Source organism: Drosophila santomea, chromosome 3L, assembly GCF_016746245.2.
Source record: "Drosophila santomea strain STO CAGO 1482 chromosome 3L, Prin_Dsan_1.1, whole genome shotgun sequence".
Lineage (NCBI taxonomy): Eukaryota > Metazoa > Arthropoda > Insecta > Diptera > Drosophilidae > Drosophila > Drosophila santomea.
Genome location: NC_053018.2, coordinates 9,980,755 through 10,000,000, shown reverse-complemented (window position 1 = coordinate 10,000,000; position 19,246 = coordinate 9,980,755). Strand labels below are relative to the sequence as shown.

Genomic DNA, 19,246 nt, shown 5'->3' with positions numbered 1-19,246 from the left:
TACTGTGGGTTGTGCCAGAATGTCTCCAGGAAGTTTCTGCAACCTCCGGCTGTTACGCCCGATGTCCACTCACCCTCGAACATGGACATTTCCCACTTGCGGCGAGAGCTGTTCTGCTGATCCTCAGTCAGCGAGTCGGGCGACAAGTTACAGATCTCCACGCGATCAAAGTGATTGAGGAAGTCCTGGAAAGACATCCAGAACTCGCCGTCCCTGTCGAAATTCAGGCCAATCTCCTCCTTCGTGTGTTCTGGTATGAATCGCCACTCCGGCGAGCTGTCACTCCACGGACCGCTCCACTCGGCATCGTTACCCCATGGATTACGCATACGGATCATGGGCAACTTTCCTTGACGATTCGGCGTCGAGATGTCCATTAGGCATACCTTGGTAATGGAGTAGGCATGACCGCGGATCAATCCTTGTGGCGTCTCGGCTTCCAGAACATGTGGATCCGGCTCCAAGGAGCAGCCCATCATCGAACCACGTTCGGCGGCCTTCATCATGATGCTGAATAGATTTGGGGGAGCCTCCTTGATGTCATACCACTCGGTGACGCCGCCAGTGAAGTCCTCCATGGCCTCGCACGTGGTGCCGCCTAAGTGTGGGAAGAAGTTTACAATATAGTTTTTTAGGTTACAAAATGAGAATATTTAAATTTCAGATCTTTACAACAAAGTTCTAAACGCAATATGTGCGATATTAGTTTTTTAAGAACCTATGATAAGCATAGTGTATTTTTAGAAACTAGAAATACATTTCTACATGCCACAGTGCTTATAGGCTTCTGCTGATAATATTTCTTTTCTTACCCTTGAGTGCTTCATAGGATCCGTGGAGTTTGGCGTAGGCCTTCTCCAGCAGGGCGCTCCAAAACTCGTTCTTCTCGGTAGAGTGCATGTAGATCAGCTCGCCATTATAGGTGGGCAGACGGTCATCAATGACCACTTCCACCCACTTGCCGTACTGCCAGAACTTGAAGTGGAAGATGCCAGCGTAGTTCTCCTGGAAGTCCTGATCCGGCGGGATCACCCTGAAGAAGAGCGTCGAGTCCTGCGTCAGATTGGCAGCTGCAGCCAGGAGCCAGCTGTGAAGGATTGTTGCATTTCTGAATTTATGCTCATTTATGTATAAATGTATTTTTCCTTACCAATCGCCAAGTTCTCCTTGTTGCACATCGAATCGTGAATAGCCCTCCACGAAGAACTGTGGATCATCGACGATGTCACCTGGGCGCAGCCACTCGTAATAGCGATCCGGTCGCCGTGAGTACATCAGCGAAGCGTTGGTGGCCGGAAAATCGGGATCCTCAAACATGGTTCCATTGGCAACGCAGCTGTCGCGCAGAGATTGAAAATCGCCTTTGCTCACGCTGTTCTGCCGGGTACTAGTGGCCTTGCGACCCATCCAGAACATGTTCTGGTTCTCGGGCACCTTCACGCTGGTGAAGCTTAGCTCGGCCACGCCAACAGAAGGTTCCTCCTCCTGGGTTGGAGCACTGGCCGGTGGCGGAGCCGAGGGATATGGCAGTGCTGGGAATCCGGCACTGTGCTGCGGAGCCGGACTCGTTGGCATGGGAGCGTACGGCATTGGCATACTGGGCAAACCGGGCATGGCAGATGGATATGGTGCAAGCGGAGCAGCCGGATAGGGAAGATTGGGCTGTGGCATGCCAGTTGGATAGGGCATTCCGGTTGGATAGGGTGCCATTGGCGCAGTGGGGTACGGCAGCGATGAAGCGTTCGCTGATGGCAAACTGGGATAAAGTCCTGCTCCCGGGTATGGTGTGGCACTTGGATAGGGTGCCGGCGCTGAGGGGGCTCCTGGCACGGGCATTCCCATACCCATTGGGTGTCCCGCGTACGAGGCATTCTGGGCATGACTCGTCTGCTTCACCACATATGGCATTCCGCCCACGGATTCGGATGATGGATAGGGCAACGAGGGGTAGAGACCCGCCGTGGGCTTGGGGGCTGCTCCTTCGTTCCCGCCGCTGACTTCATTCTTGCTGTAGCCCAAGGCCGCCAAGTTGACAAGGCCAATGCCACTGGCATGATAATTCTTGGGGTAATTATCAATGCCGTACATTTTCACTGGGTTTTCGATGTGGTTTTCCTATTCCACGCACTGGTTTTTCCCTAAATCTACGGACTAATGGCGTTGTAAATCGGCTAAAACTACGGAACTAAATAATAACCAGATGTTTATTAGCTCGCTGCCGTGGTAAAACTGCTGACTCGCTGGAAATTGTACGCTTTAAATGGGAGAAGTATCCAAATTTAACTTTCTCGGTAAATGATTCATAATCTTTAACCCTTATGCGTTCTATATACATTTTGTATATATGAAAGTGCAGGCCTAAACATTTTTAAAAGGCTTAATGAAATACTTCTTATTTATTTGGTAATTTAAAAAATATATCATAAATAAATTAAATTTGTTACAATATCGAGTCTTCACACAAATAACTGTCGCTTTTTTTTTATTTTCTCTCCTAAATTAGTACTACTACTTCATTTGGGAAGTATTTAAAGAAAACTAGAATTGGTGTAGTCTATATTTGCGCACTAACGTAAACAATTAAATAGGGGTCAATATTAAAGACGCAACATGTCATAGGGGTTAAACAAGGCATGCAGGGCTGCAGTACCACGCAGAGTTGCCACCTTGATCCAAATCAATTTGGTATTTTTTTTAGCCCTGTCGGCATTCTCAAAAGAAGAAGAAGAAGTTAAACAGTGCCGTGTTTTTTATGATAACAAACGGAAATTAGTTGACAAATTCTGGCGAAGGACCGGCTTTTAAGCGATGGAAACGCAACCTGAGGTGCCCGAGGTGCCGCTGCGTCCGTTTAAATTATAAGTTTACCACCTGCTCTGCTAGAAATACAAAAATAATGACTTTTCCCTTCTCAACAGCACGGCGCATCAGGTTGTGAGCCTCACGGGCATCAGTTTCGAACGAAAGAGCATAATCGTAAATATAACTTATAAACATGTATATATGTATGAAACCTAATACCTCCTACTTTTAGGGCGTGGTCGAGCTGACCATTGTGCCGAACAGCGAGAATCTGCGCCTGATACGCTTGAACGCCAAGCAGCTGAGGATCTACAGCGTCGTTTTGAATGATGTCTGCCAGGCGGAGTTCACGTACTTCGATCCCTTCCAGAACATCTGCTACAAGGAACACAAGAGCCGTATGCTGGAGGTCTACTCCAAGTATCATCTGTCTGCCGCACAGTTCACCGATCCAGATGTAAACAACGGCGAACTGCTTATCCACGTTCCGCCCGAAGGCAACTCTATGATCCAGGAGGGTCAGGGTCTGCGCATCCGCATCGAATTCTCGTTGGAGAATCCCAATTGCGGCGTACATTTTGTCATACCACCCGCTTCCACGGACGAGGAGATACAAATGAACAGCTCGCATATGTTCACCAATTGCTATGAAAACTCCACGCGATTGTGGTTTCCTTGCGTGGACAGTTTCGCCGATCCCTGCACCTGGCGGCTAGAGTTTACCGTGGACAAAAATATGACCGCTGTCTCGTGCGGAGAACTTCTAGAAGTAATTATGACTCCAGATCTGCGAAAGAAAACCTTTCACTACTCGGTTAGCACTCCAGTATGTGCACCGAATATTGCTCTGGCTGTGGGTCAGTTTGAGATCTACGTGGATCCGCATATGCATGAAGTGACCCACTTTTGCTTGCCCGGATTGCTGCCGCTGCTAAAAAATACGGTTCGCTACCTGCACGAGGCCTTTGAGTTCTTCGAGGAGACCTTATCTACGCGCTACCCATTCAGTTGCTACAAACAAGTGTTTGTAGACGAATTGGACACTGACATAAGTGCCTATGCCACAATGAGCATTGCTTCGGTGAACCTACTGCACTCCATAGCTATCATCGATCAGACGTATATATCTCGAACCTTTATGTCGCGGGCTGTGGCTGAGCAATTCTTCGGCTGCTTTATCACATCGCATCATTGGTCGGACACCTGGCTAGCCAAGGGCATTGCGGAGTACCTGTGTGGTCTGTATTCCAGGAAGTGCTTCGGCAACAACGAGTACCGCGCTTGGGTGCAATCTGAACTAGCGCGTGTCGTTCGCTACGAGGAGCAGTATGGCGGCATTATTCTCGATTGCAGTCAGCCCCCAGCTCCATTACCTGTTTCGGGCACAAACTCATCGGCGGCTGCCAGCAAGCAGCAGGAGATTGTTCACTATTTTCCCATTAAGAGTTTACACACCGTGTCGCCGAAGTATGTGGAGGCGATGCGAAGGAAGGCGCATTTCGTAATCCGAATGCTGGAGAACCGCATCGGCCAGGAGCTGCTGATTCAGGTGTTCAACAAGCAATTGGCATTGGCTTCTAGTGCGGCTACGACGAAGATCGGCGCAGGACTCTGGTCTCAGCTGCTCATCTCGACCAACATCTTTATAAAGGCTATCTTTACGGTAACGGGAAAAGACATGTCTGTTTTCATGGACCAGTGGGTGCGCACTGGTGGTCACGCCAAATTTTCCCTCACATCTGTGTTCAATCGCAAACGAAACACCATCGAGCTGGAGATCCGCCAGGACTTTGTTAACCAGCGGGGCATTAGGAAGTACAATGGTCCATTGATGGTGCAGCTACAGGAGTTGGATGGAACTTTTAAGCACACATTGCAGATTGAGAATACCCTGGTGAAGTCCGATATCACTTGCCACTCGAAGAGCAGGCGTAACAAAAAGAAGAAGATTCCTTTGTGTACCGGCGAGGAAGTGGATATGGATTTATCAGCCATGGAGTAAGTTTATAATGAAATATATGATTAAGTTTTGTTAACATCTTTACTTCACTTAGCGACTCACCTGTGCTGTGGATTCGCCTAGATCCGGAAATGATTCTGCTGCGTGACCTTATAATCGAGCAGCCTGACTTTCAGTGGCAGTATCAGCTTCGGCATGAACGTGATGTAACTGCCCAATTTCAGGCGATTCAAGCCCTGCAGAAGTACCCAACGAATGCCACCAGGCTGGCGTTAACCGACACCATAGAAAGCGAACGTTGCTTCTATAAGGTGCGCTGCGAGGCAGCCCACAGCTTGACCAAAGTGGCCAACCAGATGGTAGCCTCCTGGAGCGGACCACCCGCCATGCTGAACATATTTAGGAAGTTTTTTGGCTCATTTAGTGCTCCGCACATTATCAAGCTGAACAACTTCTCCAACTTCCAGCTGTACTTTCTGCAGAAGGCTATTCCCGTGGCCATGGCAGGTCAGTTAGTTGAGTTAAGCTTGGTGATTTCTTCTATAAACTTTTGCTTTATTTTTTAGGTTTGCGCACATCTCATGGTATTTGCCCGCCGGAAGTGATGCGTTTTCTTTTTGATCTCTTTAAGTACAACGAGAATTCGCGTAACCATTACACGGATGCATACTACAGGGCGGCTTTAGTAGAAGCACTAGGCGAAACCTTGACTCCTGTGGTCTCCGTTGCCATTCATGGCACGCAAATCACTACGGACAGTCTTTCTACGGATGCGAAGTAAAGTTAAAAACCGGAAATGATTTTCTCATGTATTAAGTTTATTCAATTCTTATCCGCAGGTTGGTGCTGGATGAGGTTACACGTCTGCTGAACATGGAGAAGCACCTGCCCTCGTACAAGTACATGGTGTCCGTGTCCTGCCTGAAGGTCATCAGGAAGCTGCAAAAATTCGGTCACCTGCCCTCACTGCCGCACATTTACCGCAGCTATGCGGAGTATGGAATATATTTAGACCTTCGCATTGCTGCCATGGAATGTCTGGTGGATTTTGTGAAGGTGGATGGGCGTATCGAGGATTTGGAGCATTTGATTAAATTACTGGAATCTGATCCCGATCCGGCTGCTCGCCATGCCTTGGCCCAACTGCTGATCGACAATCCGCCTTTCACACGCGAATCTCGCAGCCGCTTGGATAAGCCCAATCTCGTGGATCGTCTATGGTTTAGTATTAACCGATTGGCCTTCGATACAAAACTTCGCTGCGATATTGTCGATCTGTACTACGCACTATACGGAAGTAAGCGACCAAATTGCTTGCAGGCCGGTGAGAACCAAAGCTTCTACAAGGATTTGATGAAGGACAATAATAGCAGTGTAGGCAGCATAACCGGTAGCTTTAAGAAGACCAGCGATCCCAAACCCCATTTGCCAACGCAATCTGATACCTTGGACAATGAGCACCAAGAGCGGCAAAAGCCGGCCATGGTTACAATCAAGCGGACGGCCACAGAAGCTTTTGAGGTGGGCGATGAGATAATCAAGCTGGAACGCAGCGAGGAGATCACCGTGCTAGATGAACCAGTTAACGTACAGGCCTACGACAGTGAGACCAAAGTAAACATCCTGCCGGCAGATGACGAAGCACCTGATTCCCATCAGGTCACCAAGCGCCTTAAGACCGAAATATACGCCGAGGATGATAACTCTTCCGTAATGCTTGACGTGGGCGACACCACTAGGTATGAGAGTAGCCACGAGGAGGGCAAGTTGAAGTCCGGCGATGGTGGGCTCAAGAAGAAAAAGAAGAAGGAGAAGAAAAAGCACAAGCACAAGCACAAGCATAAGCACAATAAGGACAAGGACAAGGAAAAGGAGCGCGAGCGAAAGGACAAGGACAAGCGTGACCCGCAGATATCCCGCCTGCAGGCACGCGAGACAGCCACTCCGGACACTCTCAGCTCGGCGGACAGTAGCAACAGCAACAGCCTGCCGCCCATGAACCTTAACTAAGTGCGGGTTCTTTCGGGTGGGGAAAAATGCAATGCTTGGGGGATGATAGGTGACAAAATAAAGGTAAAATACCTTACACTCATTTCGTAAAAGGGTTGCCATTATTTGTTAGTTGTATTCATACGTTTATTTGTCGGTTTATAATTTAACATTAAGGAAGTGCTGAAACATTTTTACAATACTTACAAACTAGACAAGGACATTTTAACTAAAACAGGACATGGGTTCACTGCACCTTCGCCTTCGCGGATTCCGCCTCCGGAGCTGCCGCCTTGGGCTCGCTGCCCGCCACGGCGGTATCCTGCTCATCGCGTGGCCTCCTCTTCTGCAACGCATGCACATGGGCCAGGGTATGGGGATGAGATTGACCCTCGATGGGCTGTAAATACGTGATGCTGCCGCCGCCGATGCCAGTGGCCGTTTGTTGATGCAGCTCTCCGGCGGATGGAGTGGACAGGATCTTGACCGACGGCTCCGAGGGAGCGGCCAGCGATCTGTGTTGCTGATGGGCAGCCAATTGCCGCGTGGCCAGGCGCATGATATGAGCGTAGTCTACAGGAGGATGATTGCGGTACTCCGGATGATCCTTCACGTACTGCTCATACGGCACGGGCACTGGCACGGGCACAGCCTTCACTGGATATCCGGCATCCACCAGAGCTTGGAATTCGGCCTGGGTTAGGGGCTTGCCATTGGGAGGCGGCAGATTCAATTGCTTCACTTCATCCAGAGTCCGTAGCTTCTGAATAGGAGCTGTAGTGGGCGTGGGTCGGGACGGTGTGGCAATTCCAGTTCCCTGGGACACATAGATACTGGACTGTGAGGGAGACGGTGAAGGGTATTCAGCGTGGAGCGGCAGAGCAGTGGGTGTGACGGCCAGATTTCGCTGGGAGTGCTTTAGCGGATCGGGCGGACTGGGATAGAAGTTGGATGGCGGCGGCGGAGAAGGCGATCCCTGACGTTCGTAATCAGCATAAAGCAATGCCTTAGTGGGTGAAGCCAGCTTGTAGTGCTTAGATCGGTGGTACTGCTTGGGAATGGGACTCGGCTTGGGTGCCCCAGTGGGCGCTGCCTCCTGGTAGTAATACTGCGAGGGCTGCGGCTGATTGGCCTGCTGTGTGGGATAGACGACGGGTCCCAATCGCTTGGGTTCCGAAGTGGGATAAATGGGCGTCGGTTGCTGGTAGTTGCTGAACTTGAAGAGCGATGGAACGAACGGTTGGTTATTGGCATCCAGCAGGGAGTTGGGTGTGCTGGCCAGGTATGCTTTGGGTTGCCTCAGGGCGGGATGCGAGGTGGGTGGTGCTGGGTGCTGGGGAGCAGGTTGCCTTGTCGCCACCTGCTCATTGCTGCTGTCCACGTAGGCCAACGATTGTCCTGGCTTATTGGCTGCCAGCAGTTTCTCAATCTCACTTTCCAGAGAGGACTTCGCCAGTGGATGGTTGGGCAGGGTCTTGTAGCTGATCTGTGGCTGGTAGTAGGCAATCTGAGGTGGCAGTCCATGGATGAGTTGCTGGCCGGGATGTGGTATCGGTTTGTGAAGCTGCACACGCTGCGGTTGTTGCTGTTGTGGCTCCTCATCCTCTTGCAGTTGCTGCGCCTGAGGCAAGGGCAGATATTTGGGTCCGCCGCGTGGATGCGAGTACGAGGGTGTCACCAGCTCCTGCTCGGCCACAAAGCGCTCCCGATAGCCACCAAGTCCTAGCGAGGGATCAGCTTGCTGCAGCACTTTGTGGGTGGCAGCCGTGCTGTGGATGGGCACAGGTTTGGGTAGCTGTTGCTGTTGCTGCTGTTGGTGTTGCTGTTGCTGCAGCTGTTGATGTTGCTGCTGCTGCTGCCGAAGTTGCTCATGATAGGCTCTGGCCTGTAGCTCTTCCTCCAGAATCTTAAGGAACTGCTCCTCGGGAATAACTTGGTAGGGCTTTTGAAGTTCGCATAGATTAGTATAAAAGGCTTATAGCATCTTGTTTAGATGACCCACCTGCTGATGTTGCTGCTGCTGCTGCTGCTGGGGATTCACCGAACGATGCTGTGGAGCGGGCAGCGGCAATGGCAGCTGATAGGGACCCACTCCCTGGTACTGACGTGCTCGTGGTTGCTGCAGCTGTTGCTGCGGCTGCGGCTGAATGGACACCGCGTAACGCTGCTCCGCCTCCTGTTCCTGCTCCTGCTCCTGCTCCTCCTCGGCCACCGGAGTGGATGACTTCTTGGGCGCACTGGCCGCCGCACCCTTGCCTTGACCTGCGGCCAGCAGGGCCTTGGGCTGGTGATGGCGCATTATATCTTGCAGATACACGTAGTGCTGCACCTTCGAGATATGGATACAGATGGGAAGGGGAAAAGTGAGTGGGCGCATAATTATGGTGGGTGTGTGAACTGGCAGCATTCAGCCGGCGGCCAATGTCAGCAGCCGTTTAAAGTGGAGCCGCATGACCAACACCATCACCATTACTTCGAGAAAAAAAAAGCCGAGCAAAAACCGCAGCGGCAACAACGGGTTGCAGGTGCTTCAGAGCAGCAAACGCTGTGAGAATGGCGTGGCATCTAAAAAAATGAGTTTATATAACACTTGTGGCAAGCTTTGGCAACGCCAACAGCAAACACAACAACCACAAAGACTGCGACTCTTCGATGTTGCAACAGCAACAACAAACACTACACTGTGCAACACGCTTTCGCTGTAAAAGTAATCTAGTGTGTGGGCCTTGTAAAAATATCAGGGATTTTCTATAAAAAAAATTTTTAAAAATATACAATAAAGATCTATAATAACAATGCCAAATAATTTGAAAAGGAAACGTATATATGCATAGAAATGCTGTTCTTTATCATGAAAACTATTGATTGAGTATAAGATACCTTTTTTGTGATATGACTATAGTGATAAAGATTAAAAATTAAAGAGTATTTTGACTATTAGGAAAACACTTCAAATTTTAAACTTTCCTATTTATAAATATGTTTTTAAAGCAGTGAACTATAAGATTCCATAAAAACATAGAAAGCCCCTGAATTCTTCTGGAAACCTGTTGCACAGTGTGTCATCGACTATTCACATTATTATGGCAAATAAAGCCGCCGACGGGCGAGTCAAGGCGCCATGAAGCGACACAAAGCTGACAGACCAAAAGTGGGGTGATTATAGATCAACTTTCTTCCCACGACAAGCGTCATTGTTTTTCCACGGGCTCCGATGTCTTGCACTATTCCAAGACCCATCTGGAGACCCGGTGGCCGGTGGCGAGGAATAGAAGAAGCCATTGCCAAGCGAATCGGATGGGTGGAAACTCGAGTTGGAAGGCAGGAGGTGGAAATTGTTGTGTTGACGCGTAATAAGACAAATAATAATTTTGCAATTATGCATTTGTTACTGTCGTCGTCGTCGCCGTCGCCGTCATGTCGTGACTTAGTTTTGCCAATTGCATTTATAATAAAAATATCATTATGATTATTACAACTTATGCCGGCGCTTTTAATTTCTATACATTTCGCAACATAAACATTGTCTTTGGCTAATTGCAATCGCCTTTGTCTACATCTATTGCAATTTGTTCCGAATATAAGCCGAGATATTGGTCAAGGTTTCTTGGCCTCGGCGAAAGGGAAAATTTGACAAAATCCGTCTGGGATTTGATTTGGGATTGGGCTTCATTTGGCTTTCTGCCTTTTATGTTGGCCGGTTTGGACTCGGCCGAGATGTTTACATCCGGCATTTTGCAAAGAATCGTGTGCCTGCCCGCCGATGCCAAGTCACGATCTCCCAGCTCGTCCGATGTCCAATGTCCGACCTCTGATGGCCGCGGGGCCAAGTCAAAACCCCAGACAAGAGCCGCGATGTCGATGGAACGCCCCCCGATTGGCACAAAACAAACAATTCCCCATGGCAAAGGTAATCCGTCAGTTGGCCAGTCGATCAGTGGATCACCCACTCCCTATTGAACAGCCAGGGATTCGGCTGGGGTTTATGGGTCAACTTCGAAAACAAGTCCTGAAGCTGCTGCAGATAGTTCATAAGTTGTGAAGCCTTACACTTATCTATGATAATCTCTAATTCCCAACTCACCTCCTGGCTTTGCTCCAAAAGTTGGGCGGCATGGGGTCGGGAACTGGCCGCCGCAAAGTTCCTCAGCTGCGGCTCCTGGTGGGATTCGTGCTGCTGGTGCTGATGCGGCGCAATGGGACGGATGATGAACTGATTGGGCTTGGCGCCGTAGATGGTCTCCTGACCATCCTCGGGATCATCGCTGGCGGCTGGCGAGGCCGCCGAACTGCGATGGTTGGGGTACAGAGACGTCTCCTTGGAGCTCACCTGTCGCTTGTCTTTGGTCGCCTCCGATTCCAGCGGCGTGGAGGCGGAGCTCTTGCTGTCTTCCGCCGGCTTGGCTTGGCTGCTCTTGGCCTCCGCATCCACGGCCTGGGCGCAGACGAGGCCTGTGTGGGAGGACAGGTGTAGGTGTCATTAGGTGCCACTTAAAAATGTATGATTGTGGGAAAGAGCGTCTATTCCAATGCACAAAAAGTTTACAGTTGCTAGATTAGTAGCTAAATTAAATTTTTATGATGGCCTTTGAATAATTTTAGAGCAGCATTAAATACTATTTTATTTAATATTGCAATTATTGAATGTTTTGTATTAAATTTAAATGTTATTTTTTTCAACTTTTCTTGAAAATGTTTCGAATTTTGTTTACTAACTACAAAATAGCTTACTAAAATAGCCCTTAAATCACATTTTATAAAAAATAACGAGTTTAAGTAATATTTTCTATAAATGCAATGAGTTCAATGTGTGAATACTTAATCTTTTTTTAATATAACATTCAGATTTTTAAAATAACAAGCTGGTATAAATATCTTTGAAAATGTATAGCTAATTCAATTTATTTTATAATTTTGAGAGAATATGCCCTGGTAATGTTTTCACTTTGAGTTGTAATCCAAATGAGTTATTTAGGGGAAAAATAAATAGAAAATATTTTTTAACATAAAATGAAAATTATACAAGCAGTTTTTAATTAAAAAAAAATAATTTAAAAAAAAATTGTAGGAAAGCCAAACTTTCCCAAACCATATATTCGCATGTTCCACGCAGATCTTGATGTCTACTCACCCAGCAGAAGTGTCAGGAGCAAGACTTGGATCCTCATTGTGTGGCGTCACTGCACCAGCAGACTAGTAATTGAATATCTGAATCTCTGCCTGGCCGCTCGCTACTTTCACAGTCACTTGGGTTATATATATTATTATTCGTTTCCCAGTCGTTTTCGTTTTCGTTTATGTTTTCCTTGTCAGGCGTTTGGGACTACGATGGTCGCATCTGCTGCATCTGCATCAAGCATTGCCGGCTGCAACAAACTGAACCAAAAGAAGCACACAACACGATGCGATTATTACTGCTAGTTATGCAACTGAAGATTCGACACAATCTGAAACCGAATTCGCAAACAGCAAACTGTAAACTGCGAATTGCGAATTGCAAAACCGAAACTAAAACTGAATCAAAGTCTGAGTGGCAATTCGTATTCCGTAATCCTTGGATTGTTTTTGGCGCGAAATTCGTAACGCTACAAATTGGATATGAAAGATGTACTGATTGCTTTACCGTCGTCTGCTTTCCTGTCTTGTGTTTTTAACTTTTTATATTTTTTGTTTTCTTATTTGGTTTTTTTTAAGCCAGGAGCAAGAGCTCCGTTTTGGATGGGTTTTGGGGATCGGATTTAGTAGATCGCGCGCGCTGCTGCACGTTCAGCCAACGAATCTTTGGCGTTGTGCGGCCAACACTTGTATTTATAAATCCGGTGGCCAAAACAGACGAGTCTCGGCCGAGAGCCGAGCTTCGATCCCCGAGTTCCGAGCTGAAGCCAAAGTCACAATGGCTATATCCAAAGACGACCTTTGCGGCTCGTCGTGCCAGCCAGGCACCAACACAAAGAGAAAGGTCTGTCTGCGATCGCCTCTTTGCCTCGATTCTCCAGATGTACCGCCTCTACAGAGGGAAAAAGGTATTCATTAGACCTTATAATGAGAGGTCCTAACTTCACTTTAACATACATTTTTGTATAAATGAATGAACAGAACTTACTAAAAGTTTCGTTTAAATTTTACTGCAAATTGGATGTTGTTTACCTTTTGCTTAAATTCAACCCTTTTATTAAAACATATTTCAAGTGACGATTTCTTTATCATAAATTAATACGATTTTAAAGCTTCTCGGTTATAAAAAGGAAGTGTTTCTGGCAAAATTCATTTGAAATATATGACCAAACGTACATCTATAGAGTGCCACGCGTTTTTTTTTTCTGCTTGCCATCTGATTTTTAAATGCCTATTATTTCTCGGTTAAATCTTCAAACAGCAACAAAATTAAAAATCGCCAACACTGTCATAGAAAATGTTTAAATGCAATACCGAAAATGTCAAATATGTAATTTAATATCTTACAGCTCTTCCTTTTGACGGAATGAAAATAATAGCATACATTTATTTTGGGCACTAGAATTTAAATGAAAACTGCCCCGAAAAAGGCACAGTTTTTTCTCCGTGAACCTTCGCTTCCAGGGGGCCAATTGAACGTTGACGGCCCTGTCGGTGGCTAACCGCTAGTTAAGTTAAGGCTAATGGTACGTCCCGGGCATTTGCCTGCCGCCTGGAAGCGCCCTGAAAATGCTAACGTGACACTAAATTGGCCGTCCGCCCTCGCCGCCGAAGTGGAGACGTGAAAACACTGACTTGGTTCAGGGAGAGGGACATGGATATACTACATACTATATATAACTGGCTGCCGGCCATGGCTATTTGGGCTGGTCGAGGCTAAAGGGCACTTTTGTTTTGGTTTAGTCTCTCTTTTGTCTTTAAACCTTTCTGTCTGCGTTTGTGTTTGTGTCTATGTCTGTGCAAATTGGGCGCATTACTTTTAACAAGCGTTTTCGATTCGGATGCGAGACTCCTCCATTTGCGTTTCCATTTTCATTTGCATTAGCAATGCATATTTAATATGCCCAAGCCCAGTACGAGTACTCACACCAGCTAGCTGAAAACAAAACTCCACCCCTTGCAGCGAGTTCGCTGCTTAAGTCTTTCGTTTGACATTTGCAATTGCCTAGGCACAGTGGGTAGAAAATGAGTTCTTGGTAAAAATGTACCCAAGAATTTAAAATAATGTAACAAATGTGAAGAATCAAATGATGGGGCTCATGTTTCAGTTTTCATTAATTTATAAAATTATTAAATATTTGAGTTTTATTTAAACATAACATAGGATAAAATTATTTCTACATGGCCACTGGATTTCGCACCTCAATATACTTTGTATTTGTGCATATATAATATATTATGATTTATTGTTAGTGAACTTAAACTTAGAGGCTACTCGTAGATACGTCCACTTGGTCAGCTGGAACATAACTTATGCTTCATAAAGCATTAGCTTACTTCAGTAGTGATGCAAATTTCAAGACAAACCCGCTTAAACATGAATCTTAATAATCAGAGATCTATAAAAACTATCCAAAAATACTGTCGGATTTATCAATGAAATGTTAAACTTCCCTGATTTCTAACCGTAAGAGTGAGTACCCGAAAGTGTCGAAATACCATTCAGTTTGGCCAACTGTGCCCTTCTGTTTTTCGACGGATTGGGAATTAACATTTCAGCGCATGCGTGGGCAGCTACAGTTAGGAGTTAGGAGTTAGAGTTAGCCGCTGCTGGCAGCATCACTTATTGCGAACTCCTGACTTCGACTGACGGACGGAGTCAAGTCGGTGGCCAATTTGGGCAATTGCAATTGCCGTGCTGGTTAATTGAGCCCGCTTACCTAATGCTATAATGCTAATGCCGGGCTATGGCCGACGATCGGGCTACGATTTTGGGCCTTTGCGTTGGTGGTGTCAAAGTTAACACGGTAGCTGTGAAATTTGGCGCTGGGGAAATCCGTGGAAATTGCCAACTGATGCAAGCCTGCCATTTCCTCATCCTTAGCAAATTGATTAGGACAGTTTGGCGGCAAAAGCTAACCAAATAAATAAGTTTATAATTAAGTGGAAGATTTGCGATTTTTTTTGTTCTCCCCCCATTTTGCGCAACTCTTGATCGAAGCAGCTCGTAGTTACTTATTATAAATTCTCCTACAGCTCGCTGTTGTTGCTACTTTGTTCACATTGTCATTTGGCTGTCTGCGTGTTGCTTGTGAAATTGTTGCATTGCATGCAGCGGCAGCAGAAGCAGCAGCAGCAGCAGCAGCAGCAGCAACATCACCAGACGACGATGCGATCTGCAGTGGCAACATCTTCTTTTCTTCAACTGCTATTTATTATTGTATTAGTTTCTACGCCACGGCTGTTACTTCAGCTATTTTTTTGTATATTGTTTATTTTTTTCTTTTAATTTCAAGTGCTTTTTGCTGTAGTTTTGTAGACTTTTTTCCGGCTGCTACAACCAGAAATGCAACAGTTTCTGGTCGAGTCCACTTAAATCAATGATGATCATGACGGCGATGACGATGATGATGTTGATGATGAGACTGGCAGTTCACATTTTGGCATTTGCATTCAGCAATTCACATTTGCCGAGTATGCTAGATTTTCTGAGCCATACGACAGTTTTATGCTCCAAATTTTATGTGTATCAATTTATCTGACGAAGACGGCGTCAACCTTAACATTTAGTCTATGCTTTTTGATATACTCGGACTGGAAACATTTACCAAGATCTTAATTGGCAACTTTTGACGGTTTTTTTTTGCCAGCGGTTTTCCACCGGATTGTTAATGAAAAGTGGTTTTACAATGAAATTGCACAATCGTGGCCAGCAATGACCTGCGAAGATAGCAAAACCGAGTCGAAAGAAAAATGTATCGCCGCATTTTGTGGCCACAATGAAACTTCAGCTCCAGCTCCATATGACTGGGTGAATGTTGATGGCAGTATACTGCGGATAAATAATGTGTAATTTACCAACGCCAAGTGACAATTAATGTGCCATTCGGCGAACTACTGTTATGCAGTAGTAACTCACTGACAAATGCCGCAAATGCTTCTCCGCATGGTTAACATTTTCGGTCACTCGGAACCGAGATGGCATTACCAATTATACCGATGTACAAATTAATTGGAGTTGGTCCACAATACGAGTATGTGTGCCAAGTGGTCGAGGTATTCTTGGTATCTTAAGACGGCTGGAATCCTTCTTCTTGTTGTATAGGAAGTATAAACACGCGGTTGAAGTGCAAATAAATATAAATTGTTGTGGTAACGAGCAACAAATAAGAATTGAATGGACTTTGATGGGATTGAGTGCAGAAGAACAGGTACAAAACTCATTGTGATCTAGTCAATCTTAAGTGCATTATTTTAACACAAATTTTAAATACGTTATACAAAAGCTTAATGAGAAGACACGCTATTATTCTTCAAAAATGCCTATTTAGCATCGTGGAGTAGAGTAGAGAAGAGTATGTTAGATTCGTTGAAAAGTATGTAACAGGTAGAAGAAAGCGTTTGTATGTTTTATACTTCTTTGTTTTAATATTAGATACTTTATATTGAAACAAATTTTTTTTTAACTTTCTTCCTACTACTTATCTCTTGATTATATTATGTATATACCATATAACATATAACACATATTACGTACTTACATAGTTTTTTCGTAGACCAAGATTAAACTTAAAAGCTGATCTAGGATTATACCCAACTGGGCTCAAAGACATCAAATCTACAGCTAAGATAGCCTATCGCCATCTGACTAGGCCACATCCGAGATTTCCATCTGCAGCGATCAATTATGTTTACAAACCTGCAAAGCCGACTATAAACGTCACTGGTAGACAATTTATGAATCGTAAAACCCGGCCAAGCTAAAAGCGAAAAAGTGCATTCTAATTCATTTGAATACAATTAAAATGTTCCAAACGGCATGGCAAACGCTCGGGAAATTACTCAAGTGAAGGCCCCACATTTCGTGATCCCAACTGGCGACAATTCGTGTCCGTCTTTTGGCCAGAAAGTCCGGGATTGGCCGCCCAACTCCAATGGAGCGTGGCTGCAGCACAGAAAGAAATCTAGCTTAAGCTAACTTTGTCAAATTATATTTATAAGCATTAACTAATACATAAAGAAATTTTCAAATAAATGTAAAAAATTCTCCTGGAAGTGCAATGACTTAGTAAACAGACCTAATGACAAAATGCAATCAAATCGATCAACGCGAATTTATTTGCATTTCTTGCAATGCACATGCACGACCATCGAAATTGTTTGCTAATGAGCTGCTCCAGGCAAAAGGAGCAGCCATCCGTGGATTACATGCCTCTGGATGTTGGATGGGGGAAACGGAATCTTTGGTTTTTGGCTGACTTTTGACTCGCATTGTTATATGATTTGCGTTGCCTTTTCCTGGTTTTTAATTTTCGGTTTTGCGGCCACAAGTGTTTGCCATAATCGCCGCAAATACCTGGTCTGCGTTTAATGACGGGCCTAAGCACCCATGTAGATTTTCACCGTCATTTGGACCAAAATATATGGACTATGGATCGCACCAAGTCCATGCATCAGCGATAATGCCCGCTGTGCTGGCGATGCAATAACTTAATGCCTTCCATTCACGCCAAGTCGGGCCAGATCCGATAATGAGTCGGGTTGCCTGCACAATTGATAGTATATGTATGTATGTTATGTATGGGCATAATGGCATCCGACAGCCGACCGACCTTGTCGTATTATTTATAGGCAATCTGGATGGTTGCCGGAGAAAGAAATGATTATTACGCACTAATCAGACGCTTTGGGTTATTGTTTATTTTTGATTTCTTTACGCCCCAAAACCATATTGCAGCATAAAATGACGAGTTTTATGGATGAAATCGGGAAAGCGTTGCAGCCATCAGCAAAAACACAAAAAGTCGCGAATGAACAATGAATGAATGAATGAATGAGTGTTGAAAAAAATATATACATATGTCCACCAAAGAAGTGAAAAACAAGAAGCGCCGAGATTTTCCACACTACAAGTCGCAGGCAGCCAGCCGTGTAAACTTGTCGGCATTAGCTAATGCTAAGAGTACCCCTGCCCCAAGATCCCCAAACCCCATGCCCCGATCCCCGAACTCCGATCTCTGATCCGCGATCTGCGATCTCCACAATGACTCCCCTGACACACCCGGATAACTTCATTTACATTTTGGGCGTGAGAAGAATGGCGGTGCAGAAACACAGAAGATCTGCCTCATCGGCTGGCTTAATTAGATTATAACTACCAGTGTTTGGTCCGTGTGGTATCTGCTCCCAGATTTGAATTGCGTGCCAAATACGATGCTATGCTTATGGGTTTTGATGGGTATGGGGCATTGCATAATTGGGGCGGGGCGGGAAACCACCATGCCCATCATCCACAAAGCGCACTCGCCATAAAGTGCATTTGCCTACTGTCCCAATTAGTTGGCTGGCCATGGTTAAGATAACTCTGGTTAACTCCGGCCACAAGCGAAGCAATTAACTTGTCTTGTGGTTTTCACAAACTAAAATTGAAAAAACCGTGTGTGAAAAGTTCACACATTTCAAGGAACTATCAGTGGTTCGGAAAAATCATGGAAAATTCGATGGAAACCTTACAGCATTTAATGAATCTGTATTTAAAAGAAACCAAAGTTTATAAGTCAAACTTCATGTATCGGTCTTAAATTAAATTATAAGGTTGTCCAGATAAGTTAATACATATACATATGCCTTCATTTAAAAAAGGAAAAACCAAGTTCTTATATGTATAAGTTAATACATCAAATTTTTTGAAAAAAAATATAATTTTTTTTTGAAAACACAGTTCGATTGGAAATTTAATTACGAACTCAACGAGGTATGACATTCCATATTTGGAGCTATATTTTTTATGTTCTGATCAAAATAATGATATTTATAATCGCATAAACACAGAAAATCGATGATAAACAATAGGATATTCTTAGACAACCGCAAATGTAGGACAAACACAAGTGCTAAAAATAATTTATATTGTTAAAGTTGGTGAAATAAAATAAAGCGGCTAATATGAGTGAAAACGTAAAGCTCTGTTGACAATATTGTAAATTTGGCTCGCTAATTTTTCACGAAATCCAAAGACAATGACAGATTGTAGATTACAAATGCCCACAATCAAATCATTACCAACATTTTTCTCTAATCTCAGCGCTTTTGTAATCGTATGCAAATTCCAGGCCTTTGAGTGCCAAGGTTTTTTACAAGAAAAAGCCGCCAGCAATAATCCCTTGGGGAATCAAAAAAATCAACAAAAACAAACACACCATATTGTTAACGATGTGAAAACGTGTACAACACAAAGCATCTGTATTTGGCCAAAAAGCGGCAATTAGCCACGCACCCGCACACTGGCCATCCACCAAGATGAGATGGCCCTGGGCACCAAGTAGCTCCAAGTGGTTCCAAAAAGATCTGAAAAAACATCCAGCGGCAATAGCGATCCAA

At 45.2% G+C, this 19,246-nt stretch overlaps 3 protein-coding genes across 3 annotated transcripts in view; 1 reads left to right on the top strand and 2 right to left on the bottom strand.

Annotated features, from left to right (window-relative positions):
- The window catches only part of LOC120449291 (calpain-B), a 4,277-nt gene extending 1,960 nt beyond the window's left edge, over nucleotides 1-2,317 (bottom strand). Inside the window, exons 1-3 of the mRNA XM_039631677.2 lie at nucleotides 1,151-2,317; nucleotides 813-1,087; nucleotides 1-598 (exon numbers count right to left, since the gene is read on the bottom strand). The exon at nucleotides 1-598 is cut by the window's left edge and continues 1,960 nt beyond it. Coding sequence (XP_039487611.1) covers nucleotides 1-598; nucleotides 813-1,087; nucleotides 1,151-2,088 — 1,811 coding nt within the window. The 5' untranslated portion in view covers nucleotides 2,089-2,317. The remainder of the gene's footprint in view (nucleotides 599-812; nucleotides 1,088-1,150) is intronic.
- A 197-nt stretch (nucleotides 2,318-2,514) lies between these two features.
- LOC120449289 (transcription initiation factor TFIID subunit 2) lies at nucleotides 2,515-6,864 on the top strand. Its single transcript, XM_039631676.2, has 6 exons — nucleotides 2,515-2,858; nucleotides 2,922-2,976; nucleotides 3,035-4,800; nucleotides 4,857-5,269; nucleotides 5,329-5,539; nucleotides 5,602-6,864. The coding sequence occupies exons 1-6, from the start codon at nucleotides 2,809-2,811 to the stop codon at nucleotides 6,770-6,772; spliced, it is 3,666 nt and encodes a 1,221-aa protein (XP_039487610.1). The 5' UTR covers nucleotides 2,515-2,808; the 3' UTR covers nucleotides 6,773-6,864.
- A 93-nt stretch (nucleotides 6,865-6,957) lies between these two features.
- LOC120447688 (mediator of RNA polymerase II transcription subunit 15) lies at nucleotides 6,958-11,853 on the bottom strand. The gene is made up of 4 exons (XM_039629218.1): nucleotides 11,841-11,853; nucleotides 10,836-11,203; nucleotides 8,754-9,080; nucleotides 6,958-8,693 (listed from the first exon to the last, which is right to left on the bottom strand). The coding sequence occupies exons 1-4, from the start codon at nucleotides 11,851-11,853 to the stop codon at nucleotides 6,999-7,001; spliced, it is 2,403 nt and encodes an 800-aa protein (XP_039485152.1). The 3' UTR covers nucleotides 6,958-6,998.
- Between the last annotated feature and the right edge of the window lie 7,393 nt (nucleotides 11,854-19,246).